The sequence below is a fragment of the Monomorium pharaonis genome, chromosome 3 (assembly GCF_013373865.1).
Source record: "Monomorium pharaonis isolate MP-MQ-018 chromosome 3, ASM1337386v2, whole genome shotgun sequence".
Taxonomy (NCBI): Eukaryota; Metazoa; Arthropoda; class Insecta; order Hymenoptera; family Formicidae; genus Monomorium; species Monomorium pharaonis.
In genome coordinates, this window is record NC_050469.1 from 31,896,509 (window position 1) to 31,912,588 (window position 16,080).

General features: G+C 28.4%; 2 protein-coding genes across 3 annotated transcripts; both read left to right on the plus strand.

Annotated features, from left to right (window-relative positions):
* On the plus strand, positions 1 to 6,741 carry LOC105829233. Its single transcript, XM_012667932.3, has 7 exons — positions 1 to 405; positions 2,636 to 2,812; positions 2,953 to 3,331; positions 3,995 to 4,188; positions 4,300 to 4,632; positions 4,710 to 4,838; positions 4,944 to 6,741. Exons 1-7 carry the CDS (start codon positions 214 to 216, stop codon positions 5,016 to 5,018), a joined length of 1,479 nt encoding a protein of 492 aa, XP_012523386.1. The 5' UTR covers positions 1 to 213; the 3' UTR covers positions 5,019 to 6,741.
* LOC105828426 lies at positions 6,303 to 11,177 on the plus strand. Of its 2 annotated transcripts, none has more exons than XM_036284098.1 (4): positions 6,303 to 6,394; positions 6,836 to 8,892; positions 10,364 to 10,555; positions 10,681 to 11,177. In XM_036284098.1, exons 2-4 carry the CDS (start codon positions 8,602 to 8,604, stop codon positions 10,915 to 10,917), a joined length of 720 nt encoding a protein of 239 aa, XP_036139991.1. In that variant the 5' UTR covers positions 6,303 to 6,394; positions 6,836 to 8,601; the 3' UTR covers positions 10,918 to 11,177. The 2 variants fall into 2 exon arrangements, with proteins under 2 accessions (XP_036139991.1, XP_036139992.1); XM_036284099.1 differs by having other exon boundaries at positions 10,735 to 11,176.
* The last annotated feature ends 4,903 nt before the right edge of the window (positions 11,178 to 16,080 follow it).

Here is a 16,080-nt window from a genome sequence, read left to right on the forward strand (position 1 = left end):
CGTTCTCTGCCTTCAGCCTAAATGAAAAGCACCCATTGTAGACCCGACTGAACAAACCCATAGCGTCTGCTAGCGTTTATTGCGTATACCTCTAGTATCTCCCTCCTATATTGATAGGTATATATGTTTATGTATATATATTCCTATCTTATGCTGTCCTGTTTCATTCTTAAATGTCCATCTTGAAGAAAGTGGAAAGAAAATCAGAACAGTATGACCGACGCTAGCCAATGTAAAATTAACCAGAGTTATCGTTTTAAATGGAACAATTATCAAAATCATCTATCTGACGTTGTGCGACAGCTTTTGGAAGAGGACTGCATGGTGGATGTCACTCTATCTGCAGCTGGTCAACGTATTCACGCACATCGCATTGTATTATGCGCATGTAGCATTTTGTTTCAAGTAAACAGTTTGTTTCGAATAACTTGTTATATATATAAAATAATTATTGAATCATATTAATTAAAATTATTCTGCAACTCCAAAAAGAGATCTGACAATTATGTGACTGAAGATTGTTGCAATTTGTGATAGCAGTAGAAACTCTGCAGAGAAGTGATGTTTTCTTAAAAGTTTATTTCTGAATTATTTTGTCATACTATTAGCTCGTATAATAGTTTTATTATTTTATGATTATTTATATTATTGTTTTTTAAAATTTATCATAATGTATTATGAAAGTAATATTACACATGTTTATACATAAGATAGCTCTATATATAGTTTGCATAATATAATAATGATATAAATATAAAATCATATACATATTAGGTATTCTACAAGAAAATTGATAAACATATAGAATGTATTCCAGAAATTATTTCAAGTAAAAAAAAATGGTACACTACAGATGAATTTTTTAATCAGTTTTTTTATCAATATAATTTTATTAATATTGTAATAAATAAAAAAATATTAAAAACTTTAACTTGTATTAGATGAGCTTTATTAATTTGTATTTTTACTACTAGGTAAATTATATAATTCTTTTAATCATAAAGTACCTGTAATAAAACCTAGTGGATAATAAGGACTAAAAATTGGATAACATTTAAAATTGCCTGATGCAATTTATTCATACACAAATATGTTGTGCAGGCAGAAGATGAAGAAAAAGCTGATAGGAGAAAGTATTATTGATGCAACCAAATGATATCATAAAAAATATGACGGCCTGTCTGTTAAGGATATAGATAATCTCGAATATCTTTATAGCTGTGATAAGAATTAAAATTTTATGAGTATTTCTAAGTTCTTTAATTTTTTTTTAAACCTGATTAGGTTTAAGGACAAGATAATTATTAATCATAAATGATTTCAAAATTTCTAATGTTATGTGTTAATAATAGGTTATGGGAATTCATTATTGTAGGTGTTATTTTATCTTTATTACTATGGGCCTTATTTTCTTATTTGTGTTGTTCTTAAATAATTTTTTATAATTCTTTTTGAGACGTTGCAATAATTATCTTTTTCTGTGTTTATGAAACTTCAAAAAAGTAATCTATGATAAATATTGTTGATTACATTTAGTATTTTATTTGAAATTTAAGTTAGCTAGGCCTTAACATTACACATATTTTTTTTTATACCAGGCATATTATACTAAGCGATTTGATAAAGATATGATACTTAGTATGTATATCAAAATGCTCAATGCAAATTAGATAATATTATTTGTTTGTATTTGCAAGTATGTATGTACTGTTTGTGTCATATAAAAGGCTATTTTTTATTTATTTATTTGAAAATTTTGAATATGTAATATAAGAAAGGGAATAATATTTACTGTTAAAAATATTTTGACTCTATCAATTAGCTAAAAGTCATTGAAATTTAAAAAAGACAGCATTTATTTTTTTTCTAAGTGACAAAAAATTTTGGTTGTAAATATGATTATCTCAGAAACTATAAAAAGCGATATCATTTTTATTTTCCTTGAACATCACAAAAAACCTTTTTACAAATAAAAATACTATAAATGCAATTTTATATTAAAATTAAATAACTTTTAACTGTTTGAATGCTAGGGATTGTTGCAAAAATCTTGTAGAATAATGCCAATCGATACGATAACGTTTGTTTAATATAATTACAAAAAATTCCAAAGAGCACAATTTTGTTTGTTTCATTATATAATAAAATTTGATAATAAAATCTAACAACATCATCAATTGCTTATTACAGCTTAATATAGCGGTACTCTTTGGTATAAAATACAATGAACAGCATGATGTTGCATGAAACTCAAATGGTTAGACAAATAAAAGAATTATACACATGTTACAAATACTCAAATGTAATTATAGAGCAATCTATATTTTTATATTTTTAGTAAAACTTTGGGACGTGACACATGCATGAATAAAATTATAAAATTTAACTAACAAAAGTAAATATTTGATATTTCTTGTCTGTTATAGTATTAATAAAATTATCTATATTTCATTATAATTATAAGCAGAATTGATTAATAGTTATATAAACTTTTTTTCTTAGAATGATCTCTAGAATACATTTTAAAAGCTTATCGATTTTCTTGTGGAATATTTTGTGAATTTGGCCATTTAATATTATAATAAATTATATACATATAATAATTACTATATGATTAATATATCATAATTTGTAGGAAGTGCTGAGTCAAGTGACGGAAGATTGTCCAACAATTATTCTAAGTGATATATCTCCTCAGGATATAAAATCGATTATTGAATTTATATATCACGGTGAGATCCGTGTTCCTGTCGAAAATATTAGCAGCTTACTTGAAGCTGCACGATCGTTAAAAATAAGCGGTCTTATCGATGTTAGTGTCACTTTATTGTGTGTTGGTGATTATATTTTCTATTACAGTGGCTATCGAGTTTTAATGTTTTATATATATATATTTTTTAAACAGTTTTACAGAATTTACATATTAATAATTATAGCTTGTATCTTCAACAGATAGATGGAGTTGGAGAAAACGAAATTGTTGGGAGCACAAATTCCGTGGAAGAGACTATAACAGAAGCAGAGGAAATTGAGAATAATGTTGACCTTTTGGAGAATGACTCGAATGAATCGAACACTCCCGACAATTATATTTCAACTAAAAAGAAAAAACGTCGCCGCGAGACTGTGAAAAGAGATTACAATGACGACATGTTGGCATCTGCGATTAATGACTTGAAATTGGGGCAAACTTTAATAGAAGCTGCAACCAAGCACAATATACCACGTTCAACATTGTACATGCGGGCGAAAGCATTAGGCATACATTTAAATGCATCCAGAAATGGATATCCCGCAGAGTGCATGAACGCAGCTATAAATGCCGTAATCAGTTAGTGTATTTCTTATGCTTTATCTTTTTTTAGATTTTAAGGAGATTTTTTAGCTTAAAAAATAAGAAAAGTAAATATAGAAGTCACGTTACTTATTTATTTGTACATGATGCAAGAATTTTTGACGTTGGTAATCTTCAAAATAAATAATAAACAAAATTTAAACAATAGAAATCATTCTTTTCTTTAAAAATATTTTCTTTCTAATTTGTTAATAAATATTGATAAGAAAAAAACAAAATTTTGTATTGAAATATAATAACAAATGATGTTGATATATTTTTAAATTAAAAAAACATTACATTTAAAGAGAGTTGTACAATACAATGTTTAATTTATGAACATTTTATACTTTTATATGAAAATGATACAATAAAAATTTCATTTTGTAATTTTAAATTATTTTCTGAACTCCATTATTTATTAATAATGTTTTACAAATTATATTTTGTAATTAAATTACTTAAAACCCTTCTTACTATAAGATTTTCAATGCTATTGTAGAATAATTATTTAAATAACTATATAATCAAAATTTTTTAATTAGGAATGTTCTTATATTAATCATTAACTTATTCTTAAATTTTAATTAAACTTTTATATTGTATAAAAAGACTCTAGAAAGTATTTAGATTGCTTAATTTGTGTTAATTTTATTATAGATGGTTCAAGTTTACAGCATGCATCAGAAATATTTAGAATACCTAAAACCGTGTTATGGAGACGTATACAAAAGGAGGGCTATCAGACCCTTCGTCCTGAAATGAAGAGATCATATGCTTTAGATACAAAAGAGGCTGCTGTTAAAGCTTTAGAAAGAGGGGAAAATTTGACAAAAGTTGCTATGGAATTTAAAGTAAGTCTTATTACACATTTTATTCAATGTTTAAAAAATTTTTATTTTGCCATACAAACAGTTAAAATTGTTAACTAAATGTAACCTAAGATACTAATAATGTTCCCAAAGATACCAAAGACTACATTATTTAGAGAAAAGGCACGGCTAGTAGATCAAGGTAAATTACCGTTATCGTTTTGGAAAAAACGAAAAACTGAAAATGAAGAATTAAAAAAATCGCGACTGGAAGAAGCTGTAGCTGCTTGTAAAGGCGGCAAAATGTCGCAGGCTGCAGCATCTATGACATATCACATTCCAAAAACTACGATATGGCGAAGACTTCAACAAGATGGAAAGAAAGCGAAAAGATCATCGAATTCGAAAAAGCAGCAACGAATGATTGAGACGCCAGTATTGCACGATCAGAAAATGCAAGAAACGTCCAATTTTAGTTATTGCGAGGTAATATAAATTAATTACAAATTATTAAAATTCTTTAGTATAATATTATTGTTAATGAATTTACAATTTGCACACAGGCTGCATCGGAAATACCTATAACTTATATCGATGAGGACAGTATACCTGAGAATTCCGTGATAATCTTAACAACGGAAGAAATGAATGAACTGAATTTAGAGGGAGGCAGACAAATTATTGTGAATTCGGTATGTAATAATTTCTTATATTTACGATAATTTTATAAATTTAAATAACATTGTAATTAATTAATTCTTACCTTTATTATTGTAATTCATCTTTGTTTTCTTCAGGAATCCGGACAGGAATATATCCCATGTACGATAAGTATCGAAAATAACTCAAACTATTCAGAGGCTGAGAGTTAGTGTTAGAAATATAAGTAATAACTTAATATTAATTAAAGCTAATTAATAGCATAATTATATAATTATAATTTAGAATACTTTAACAAAGTGCAGCATATTAATTCTTTATAGACAGGCGATTCCATTTGGGTCCGTAAGTTTTGTAAATTGCTCAATTTTCAAACCTGGCTTTCAACTTTTTAATTCTGAAACTTGTAAATTAATTTAATAACAAATTTATAGTCTTTTCGGGTAAAAGAGGGAGATTTAAAAAATGCTTCTAAATATCTATATTTAGCTTAGTAACCATGTTTCAAGACTGACGAAATTATCGGCGCACAGTTTATATGAGTTAAGAATATTAAATTAATAGAAAAATTATATTCAGCACCAAGATCTACTGCAGACTGAATAGACGATCTTAATTTTATCTATATGTTTAAAACTTCGATCAGATAATTAATTTACTATTATTGTTTCATTTAATAACGTTTTATTCAAATTGATATTATTGATTAAAAATTTTAAATAGTAAATTAAATATAACGAATAAGTTAAAAAAATCTGATTATTATAATGTTTGATGTATTATTTATTGTATCATCTGATAGAATCTGATTATTCTAAAACTTGGTTTTAAAACATTTTTTAATATTACTAACAAAGAAACTCGCGAACTCTTAATTTGTGATTTTAATGAAAATTGGCATAAATGTAGAAGAGATAAATATTTGAATTTATAAATTTTTCGTTTAGGTTAAAAGACGGTTTGAAGGGATGAAACTACTCTTCGAAGATAAAAACATTTCTGTCTTTTCTCGATATATCTCGTAAGCTAAACAAAATATCAAAAAATGTTTTATACAAAAGTTTTACAACATGAATACCTTTATTTAACTATGCTATTTATTTTTTGAAAAAATGTGTGACAAAAATGTTGAAACGTGATAAAAATACTAGAATATAAAGAATGAATATTGAATGTTAAGACCTAGTGCCACAACTTAAGTTTAACTGCAGTTAAACTTTAATTAACCATGTCCAATAGATGAATTTATTTTAAACAAATTCTATCAGACAATATTAATTAAACTCTGGTTAACTAAGTTGTAGAATTGATTCTAAAACAGTCAATTACATTAGCGACATTTAAAAATAATGTTTGGTGTAAAACATCTGTATGCGTTCGCGCATATCTGACGAAAGACTTTAAATTTGGTGGTCTTATGAATTTTCTAACACCAAGTTTTATAATAATTAGATTTTTTAAATGCTGTCTGTTATATTGAATTTTAAATTTCAGAATTCTGAGGCCAAAATTGAATTCAGCAAATCAAAAAACTCTTGGAAGATAAAATTTCCATAAGTTATTTTGTTAAAGTTGCCATTCTTAAAGGGTTAATATTAATAATAATTTATTTATTATTATGAAATGTATAAAATATTTTTATACAAAATTGAAAAATCAAGTTTGCACGCACACACATACACATATATATATATACACACACACACACAGATAAATTTAATTTTTCTAACGCAAAAGATAACATTTTTTGCGAATATATTCCTATTTTTGCACTGTACTATATTATTACCAACGTAATTGTAAATAAACTAATTGAATTTTAGATATATATATATATATATATATTTAATAATTTACATTTTAATTATTTATTATTTTATAATTAATAGTATGTGAATAATATGTGATACTTCAGTGCTCGTATAATTAATAAATTTCTAAAATTAACTTTCTAGAAAATAATACAAAAGTTGTTTGATGTTTTGTTTATCTTACATATATAGAATTATTTTATTTTATATTATTACAGTGGAGCTTATCCTGGTACGATGTACCTATGCCGGAATTGCCGGAGTCCGCGCGGGGAGAATCGACAGAGACATGAATATATTCTGTCTCTTTCCATGTTGGACATCCCTACCATTTTCTAGAAGGAAAGAAGCGCACATACACATACGACGATACGACTCGTATGATACGAGTGATACGACTTGGGCTGCGTTCCGTTTCAACGCATGATGCGCATAATGCATTGTTCATCCTTGTTTAACGTTTGACAAACAACAAGGATGAACGATGCATCATGCGTATTATGCGTGAAACGGAACGCACCCAGGTACGAGCCTACCTACTTGGTGCCTACTTGGGCCTCGGGCTGTTACAATTAGTACAAAAAATTTTCACATACGAAAGTAATACTGTGCATTCATCGATTGGCATGCATCTTTTAGATTCTAAATTATGTACCACTTAATAAATACACAGTGTTATCTTTGTAAGCAATTTTTTTTTCGTAAGAGTTCGAGAATCGGGCTTCAGATTGTATAGTTATGAACCTGTTCCCACACAAAAAGACAGAATATCCACCTCTCTGTCGATTCCCCCGCGCGCGTCGCGATGCACCAAGGCCCCTCCATTAATACAAGCTCTATGCTCAGAGTAGACCCAGAACAGACAAAACGAACAATACTTTTGGACCAAGTTCTCGAATCGTGGAAAAAGAATGAGAAAAAATATATTTGTCTTATTCTAACTTATTGCACCAGTTCAGTAGTGCAGCGACAAATAACAGGCCTATAGTCTTATTACATATATGATAATTGCGTATATTTCATGAACACGCGGCTACGGTCCAGATGAAAACACACCGAGGAGGAGGCGAGGACGCAAATTGTGCATCCAGACCAGATTCCAGATCCGGTCCGCTGCATTCACGATGCTCGAATGGTGGGAATCGACGCACATGCGCGTAGCCAGCTGAGCGTCTTGGTACTCTCGACAGTTTGAATACCTTGAAGAATTTTACAACACGTTGACGATGTTATGTATATTTACATACATAATAATTTTATACATAATAATACGCATTCAGTGCGCAAGAAAGAAAGAAGATAGCTTTGTCGCAAAATGCTTTCGACAGTAGTCGAGACGCTCAGCTGGCTACGCGCATGTGCGCCGGCTCCCCATCCGAACATTGTGGATGTGGACGTGGATGCAGCGGACCAGGTCTGGAAACTGGAAAGACTGGCGTCGAGAACTGCGAGAAGTTCGACTAGTCCGAGGTCCGAGGAGTGCTGAGGAGGTAGTAGGCGAAAGTAGCGAGACGCAAAACGCGTTATTCAGCGTTATTGCGCCACGCGAGAAGAGGTGACGGTGTTCCCTCTTGTTGCCTCCTTGGATAAAAAAGATCGAGTCGGATCGCCAGATTTTGACGCGCGCATTTCCAACAGACGGGAAACAAAATTGCCGTGCCGTGTCGTGTGTCGCATCGCGTTGTGACGTGACGTCGCGGCTCTTTGTTGCTCTCTCCACTGTCAAGTGTCAGCTATTGGAAATAAGGACACAATCATACCCCCACGACTGTTGACATAATTAATCTGACATACAATCTGACATAATTAAAGCGTGGTACTGTCCCAATTGGAAAAGAAATTGGGCGTAAGAAAAAGTGTTAGAGCGGCGTCCAATTTCGTCGAGGGCTCGCTTTTCGAGGCAGCGATTCGCCGTTCCTTCTGATTTAGGAAGAGAAGTAGGCGATTGACGTAGTGAAAGATTGCGCACGTCTTACGGGAGGATATGCCGGATAGCGGAGCCGTCTATCAACCGACCACCGTCGGTTACACGTACGACAGCGGCGGTGACGGCAGCGGCGGTGGCGGCGGCGTCGGCGGCGGCGGCGCCGCCGCCGGGCTCAGGCATGGCTTCTGGCGCGTCGTGGCAAGGCACAAGCTCAGCTCCAGGAAGTGGCTTGAATGGACGTTGCTGTCGGTCGCGCTGTGCTTCTTCGTCGCCGGCCTCACGACCATGCTCGTCAGCCTTGTCTCCGCGGATGAAAGAGATTCCGCGAATAACGATACCGCATCGAAGGTAAAATTATATGTATGTGTGCGTGAGATTGTATTACGATGTGAAAGGAAAGAAATTTGTAGAGATCCCACTTGTGACCTTTTTCAAATTCATATATTTCAATAATAAATTCAATTTTTGATGGATGTTATAAATGTAAAGATTGCCTATTCAACCTGCAGTGAATCTTTGTGCTTAATAATATTTTTTTGTGAATATATCTTCAATTCATGTGAGCTGTGCTTTGTCAGTCTTGAAACACTGTGCTCGAAAATCAGAATTATTATTAGATTTTTTCCATCTCCTGAGAAAAACTAAATAATTTACTGTGAAAAATAATATTTCAGGTTTACGTATTTTATATATTTCTTGAAATTGAATGGATTGGAAAATATCTCATCTTATACAATTTCTTTTATACAGTTTTTTTTTAATTCTATTGAATTTCAATCTGAATCTTAATTTCTAGTCTGTGGGTGATACAGGTTTGTGACATATTACTTATTGCACAATATCGTTATATATGTTGCACATTTATATTTTAAACATTATACAAATCATTATTTATAATCTTAATATTAATAAAATATTGCTTCTTTATATTTATCTTTAAACATTGATGTAGGGCAATTGTAAAAATTGTTGCAAGATATTGTCATAATTCTTTTAGATATTCCATAGTTATTTTTAGATATTCTAATTCTGTGCTTTTGTAAAGTGTCACTTTATAAATAAAAATATTGAAGAAATGAGATAAATAATTAAGAAGACAATTGCATTACAATATTATATGGATTTTAATAATATTGATAAAGAAACAAAGACTCACTATTTTATAATTTATTAGAAAATTGTTCTGTACTTTAGAGTATATAGCAATATTGTGTAAAATGATTATACTCAAACAAATTTACATAAGAAATGTGGTGAAAATAAGAATTGTTTCTCTGCAATGGTTTACCCTACATGCTCACAAATACATTCAATTTTAAATATATAACATGTATAGAAAAACAAAAGAGAAAGAATCTATAAAAAAAAGTCCTATATTCAAGATTATAAATTTCATGTTATAAACACCATTTTTAAGATTTTGAAATATAAAAAAATTTTTTTAATTTAAATTTTTATTTAATTTTTACAATCTGAAACATAAACATTTATAATTTATTGTGATTGAAAGTGTAACGAAATTGATAATTTAATAATAAAATTGAAATACTTGTGTTTAAATAAATGTATTAATCATTATAAATAATATTTAGCATCCGAATTTGACTTAGTTTACATGCTTTTTACATCAACTTTCTTTTAATAGACTTTCTTGATTGTGTTAATGAAATACATAAATTTTCCTGGAAAGACTAACAATTTTAAACTAAATGATTATCAAATATTGTTATTTTTTTAAATTGTAACTTTAATACTTTTTTACATGGCTTAACTCCATTTTATTTATATTTGCTGATGTCAAATGATTTAATAACTACAGGTGAAACCAGAAGGACATTTAACAATGGCTCCAGATATACAGCAGCATGTTGAAAATACAGGAAGAGGGTCTGTAGCTTTAGGTGCTGGAATAATGCTGGTTGGTGTACTCTTCGGCTGCATTTGGGCATGGCTCACTTTCTTCCATCACAGCAAATCGCCGAGGAACGGCATGACGAGCAGCAGTGGTCAGGTAAGCAAACAGGTTTTCAGGCCGATATTTTTGCGTCTAATTTTATTTTACCGGAGCCATCCACTCTCTGGTATGTTCTGGTGCATTTGTTTCTTTATCTTATGTACGCGTTGCTATGAGGAAAGATGTTGGGCGGTTTGAATCCATCGACTGACTTGCTGGTGGGTTCCACTTCGCAGTACGGGCCAGTACTCACAGAGGTGCCAAGCCAGATGAAGATAAAGCAAGCCAGCGCGCACGACATGTCGGCCATACCGCTCTCCGATCAAGAGGAGGAAATGCACACGCTAATGCAGGATTCGGCGAGCCCACCATCGGTTTCTGTTGGATCTAACACCATTGTTAATCAAATCCCAGGTTAAGTAAATCGATCACTTCTATGCGCGTAAAAATGCACATACAAGTATCCCATTACTTACGAATTGTCGGACTTACGGCCAATTATGCTAGTGATTAAAAATTAGTAAATTATATCGAAGCTGATTGAGTACTTGTTAATCAATGAGCTCCAAATTATATACTAATTTTATAAATTATATATTATTAAATATTAACAGTTATATTTTTCAGAAAAATTAGTATTATTTTTTAATCACTTGTTGAAGTTAATTTATGTTTACTAAATGTAAATTATAATAACAGCAAATATATTAAAATTTTATAATTTTCTAAATAGCTCTATAAACATATTTGACAATAAAGTTATTTTGCATAAATAATTTTATTTATATTTATGAAATATAAATGTTATTTGACTTTAAAACAATCAATTTAATATATGATCGAAGTCTTACAACTCCTTTGTAAGTAAAGGGATATCTGTATAATAACATGGATAGCTTTCATTTTATAAATTTTCTAACTCCAAAAAGATTTATTATTGCTCCGACAATTTTCTCTGTTTTATTAAAACACGAAAGAACTCTTTCTTTCTAATTTTAAGTAAGCATTTATATGATGTTGATCGTGTGATTTGGAAATTTTATTCCATTTAAAAGAGTAGGACACTTTTAATAGTTTATAGAGATTTTTATTTAAGCACAAATGCGATTTGAGAGATCTCATTTATAGTACGTTTAGTACGTTATAGTACTTAATTTTTTCATTTCCGTTTATGTGCATTTTTTCACTCCGTCCACTATCGTCACTAATATGTTAAGTCTATCATTATTAAGTAAGCATTGGATCCAGATAGAAAAAAAGAATGTTACGATAATGCGTCTTGCAAATTTGATAACAATCTTTATATTAGAAACTAAATTTATTACACAAAATATTTCTTAATTTTTATTTATATTATTAAATAAATAAATAAATAATTTTTACACATACATACTTACATACGCTTTACGCAAATTTGCACATGTCTAGGCAAATCTAAAGTATTTTGCTTTTATTTGATATGCTCATGATATCGGGTACACATAACATACATAATTTGACGATAAAATTTACGAGTTCGCCGCAATAACATTGCTACGTACTTTATTGCTGAAATATTACTGTGACTCTTCTAAATTAATTTCTCTGGAAATTTCCATACATCAATATCAGCATTTAGTCTACTCTTCAAAATAATTTTGGTCGTTCTTGATGTCATCTATGTTATATAAAATTTTTTCTTTATTTTTAACAATAGAAAAAGATTGCATAAGATTAGAATATATGGGTACTCTAGTATAATTTTTTGTTTTTTACCTACAAACCTTGTTTTACCTTTTTTACAATATCAAAGGCACATTCAGAGAGCAGAGCACGCTGTCAGCATTATTCAATGCTATAACGTGTTTTTATCTTTATCATTTATTAAATGTAAAACAAGAATAAAATGACATAATAGTGTACATTGCACGAATACGTCTAAAAAGTAATTTATAATTGTTCTGAAAGTTATTCCACAAAAAAATATTTCCAAAGGGCTTTGAAGAATAGATTAGGCGCTGATATTGGTGTTCATAGCTTTCCAAGGGTGTTAGTTTAAAAAGAACCATAGTGATATTGGCCAATAGGGTACATAACAATTTTATCGCAACAAGTTTGTGAACTTTATTGTCCTTATATAATAAAGTACCAAATCTAAATTAATAATATAACAATAGCAATTATTATTGACAATATATATTGTAAATTAAATACATATTGGTATGTATATCAATTAAGTCGATAATTGTTAATGTAATTAATGTAATTAATATACAAAATGATTATGTATATATTAATGTAATATGTATATATGAAACGAAACGATACAGTTTTAGAAGAGGTTTGATCTAAAATATTCATGACGTGCTCAAAACATGAGCATGTAATAATGCACAACTTTTATTTTTGTTTATTACTTTACTTTTTCAGTTTTAATTTATGATATACACTTTACATCACAATTTTAAATTGCATACGATATTATAATTATCAAATAATCTTATACAATGCTTTGCTTTAACAAAATATCTATTTTCCTGATTTTACAATTAAATTAATTATTTATATAGAAATTTAAAGTGGAAGTAGAATTGATCCTGTAAAATATTTTTAACGGAACATATAGTATCACATCTAGGTATATATAGCATTGTATAAAACGATTTAAGATAATTTTATATACCTCTGTCATTATTTGCTAAAACGATGTGTTCAGTTTTATAATATGTGATAAGAATTTTGAAGAAATTATCAAAGGACGGCCTGTAAATTTGTCTGAATTCAATGTTGTTACAAGTTACTCACATATATAAATTAGCTTAATTTTTTTAACACTTATGTGAGCTTATTATACCTGTTATTGATTTGTATACTAATTTATGTAATTGTTTTGGAATGTAAGATAAATAAACATTAAAGATATAATTACGACTTTTTTTTCCATAACATTAAAGTATTAAGAGAGTATTTTTGTTTTCGATCCTATTTTTTACATTTTTTACCAGGAATTTAAAAAATGTAAAGCTAAATATAAAAAATATAAATCATAAATTTGAAACTCAGTACATTTCATTTTTGATATTTAAGTTTTTTTTATAAATTTCTTTAAGCATTAAACAATTTTTGGCAAAACAATTACTTGCAAATCTGTATGGACAGGTCCAAAAAAAATACTGTCTTGCTATGATTTTTGTTGCGGGAATTATTAAAAACAAAAAATTAAAAAATTGTACTCTGTATACATATAAATATAGGTCTCGTCTGAATTACAATCAAATTAAAAAATGGATTTTTATAAACGGCAGTTTTGTAAAGAAAAGATTGTTTTTGTTCAAGATTTTTTTACAAGAAAAATAAAAAAATTGGAATGTTTATTTGATAGTTTGAATAAAATGTAAATATCTCCTAACAATTTTTAATTAAATTAAATCTAGATGACCTATCAATAATTTTTGGGAATGTTTTGAGAAAAAATTTATTAAAAATTTTATAAATAATTTATACGTTAATAGAAACTTATAAGTCCCTTTAATCTGCTCTTTTTTAAGATTTAAATTAAAAATTATCAATTTTTTGAAATCCAAAAGCAATAATACTCTTTTAACCATTCGGTGTTCGTCTTTTTTTTACAATAACTAAATAAGAAAGTTATGATTTGTCATAATCTTTTAAGGGAAAATTGTATTGATTAAAAAAAACCGAAGTACTAAGCTTGATAATCTTGCGGAAGTAGATGTTAAAATTTAAATAATTTCCGAAAAAAAATTTTCATATAACTGCATATAAAATATACCCATATATGTTTATACTAATTTTTGTAAAATTTTTATATAAAATAAATAAGTCATACTGAAAAGATAGAAACCAATTAAAAAATAATTTTTATATTGTTTCTTTCAAAATACCAAATTGGAAAATTAAAAGAAATGGCCCATGTATAATCATGTATTTTTGATTTATAGAATATATATGACTTACATGGACAACCTTTATTTTTTGTCTAGCTTTTTGTAAAAAAAGCAATGCGAAAATTATATTTTTAAATAGTTTTTGCTTTTTTATTATGATTATTATTTTTTTATTGAACAAAAATTTTACAAAAGAAAAATTAGTATAAAAAATATATACATATTTTATATATGTATATTTATGTTTTTATTTGAAAAAATTTTTACCAGGTTAAGAATATTAAACTGTAATTTGTTATATATTTTATCTTTATTATTATATTCTAGTATTATTATAATATATTATTGATACTAAAATATAAAATAATGAAATAAAATTTAAAAAGTATAAATAAAAATATACATATATTTATTGTATTTTATATTATAATTATTACGTATTATTATATATCCTATTATTATATATATGTATTATATTATTAGATATCTAATAGAAGAAAACCATAGACATAGTAAGATATAGACCGAGCATCCATTGTATAAGCGTTGATGCATACGAAAAGAAAGAGAAAAGATATAAGACTTTCTTTCTCTTTTTAATGCCAGAGAAGTGGGGAGCACTTCTCCTCATCTCCTTATCAATATCTTGTTCAGTAACAACACAAATGAAAGGAGAAACGTACCAAAAATAAAAAATTATTTGGAACACATTGACCTAGTTTACACCGAGCACTTGGTACGCGTATCAAATAGTGAATTTAAGCTGATTAGCCAATGATTAAACACATTTACTAGTTATTTACTATTTGATACGCGTACCAAGTGCTCGGTGTAAACTAGGTCATTGTAACAATTAAGTTATAATAGGGTCACTGCACCAGTCGCTGAACGGTCACCAATAAATGACTACCTAACAAAAATATCAAAATAATAACAGTGTAGAATAATAAATTGTAAATTAATTGATATTTTGAAATATATTTTTTATAAACATTTGATTAAAATATAATTTCTTATTTAAAAATGTCATTATATTACGTTAAAAAAAGAAATATGCACCGGTCATTTACTAGTGTTTTTGGCGTTTCCTCACTTTTTTAAATAAAACTTATTTATTTTCTTATTTTCTTCGAAATATTATGTAACATTTTAAAAGAATAAATATACAGCTATTAGTATAGAATAATGTATTATTATTTTTTGTTTATTGACGCACTATAATTTATAATATAAATCGTAAATTTCTTATTTGTTCATTAACTGGTGCAGTGACTCTACATGAAGAATTATCGAACTATAATTCGCATACGGTTGTACCTTCTATTTTTGCTACCTATAGGGCATAGACGGCAACCATACATTATAATAAAAAATATTAATAAAATTTAATGTTTCTTTCATTCTTTGCTTTTTATTTATTAATAATGTTGAACTTTATTTTATATTTAAGTATTATTAAACAAAGAAAAAACATTACCTTGAATTTACTGATGAATTTTGATTATATAAGGCCGGATCTACAATAGTGTAGTAAGCCTTATGCCATAAGAAATTGACCGAATATATAATCGAATATGAGAAGAATAATCGAATATAATTGGTTAATTCCTTATGGCATAAGGCTTACTGCACTATTGTAGATCCGGGTTAAAACACATGCATACGTTATCGCGCCTGACAAGATATTTCATTGCT

What these genes read in the sequence shown, in the direction of transcription:
- LOC105829233 (XM_012667932.3), top strand. Translation starts at nt 214, where the DNA reads ATGACCGACGCTAGCCAATGTAAAATTAACCAGAGTTATCGTTTTAAA. An exon ending in AGCTATAAATGCCGTAATCA is followed by an intron (nt 3,332 to 3,994) that starts GTTAGTGTATTT and finishes ATTTTATTATAG; the next exon opens with ATGGTTCAAGTTTACAGCAT. An exon ending in GACAAATTATTGTGAATTCG is followed by an intron (nt 4,839 to 4,943) that starts GTATGTAATAAT and finishes TGTTTTCTTCAG; the next exon opens with GAATCCGGACAGGAATATAT.
- LOC105828426 (XM_036284098.1), top strand. Translation starts at nt 8,602, where the DNA reads ATGCCGGATAGCGGAGCCGTCTATCAACCGACCACCGTCGGTTACACG. An exon ending in ATAACGATACCGCATCGAAG is followed by an intron (nt 8,893 to 10,363) that starts GTAAAATTATAT and finishes TAATAACTACAG; the next exon opens with GTGAAACCAGAAGGACATTT. An exon ending in TGACGAGCAGCAGTGGTCAG is followed by an intron (nt 10,556 to 10,680) that starts GTAAGCAAACAG and finishes CTATGAGGAAAG; the next exon opens with ATGTTGGGCGGTTTGAATCC.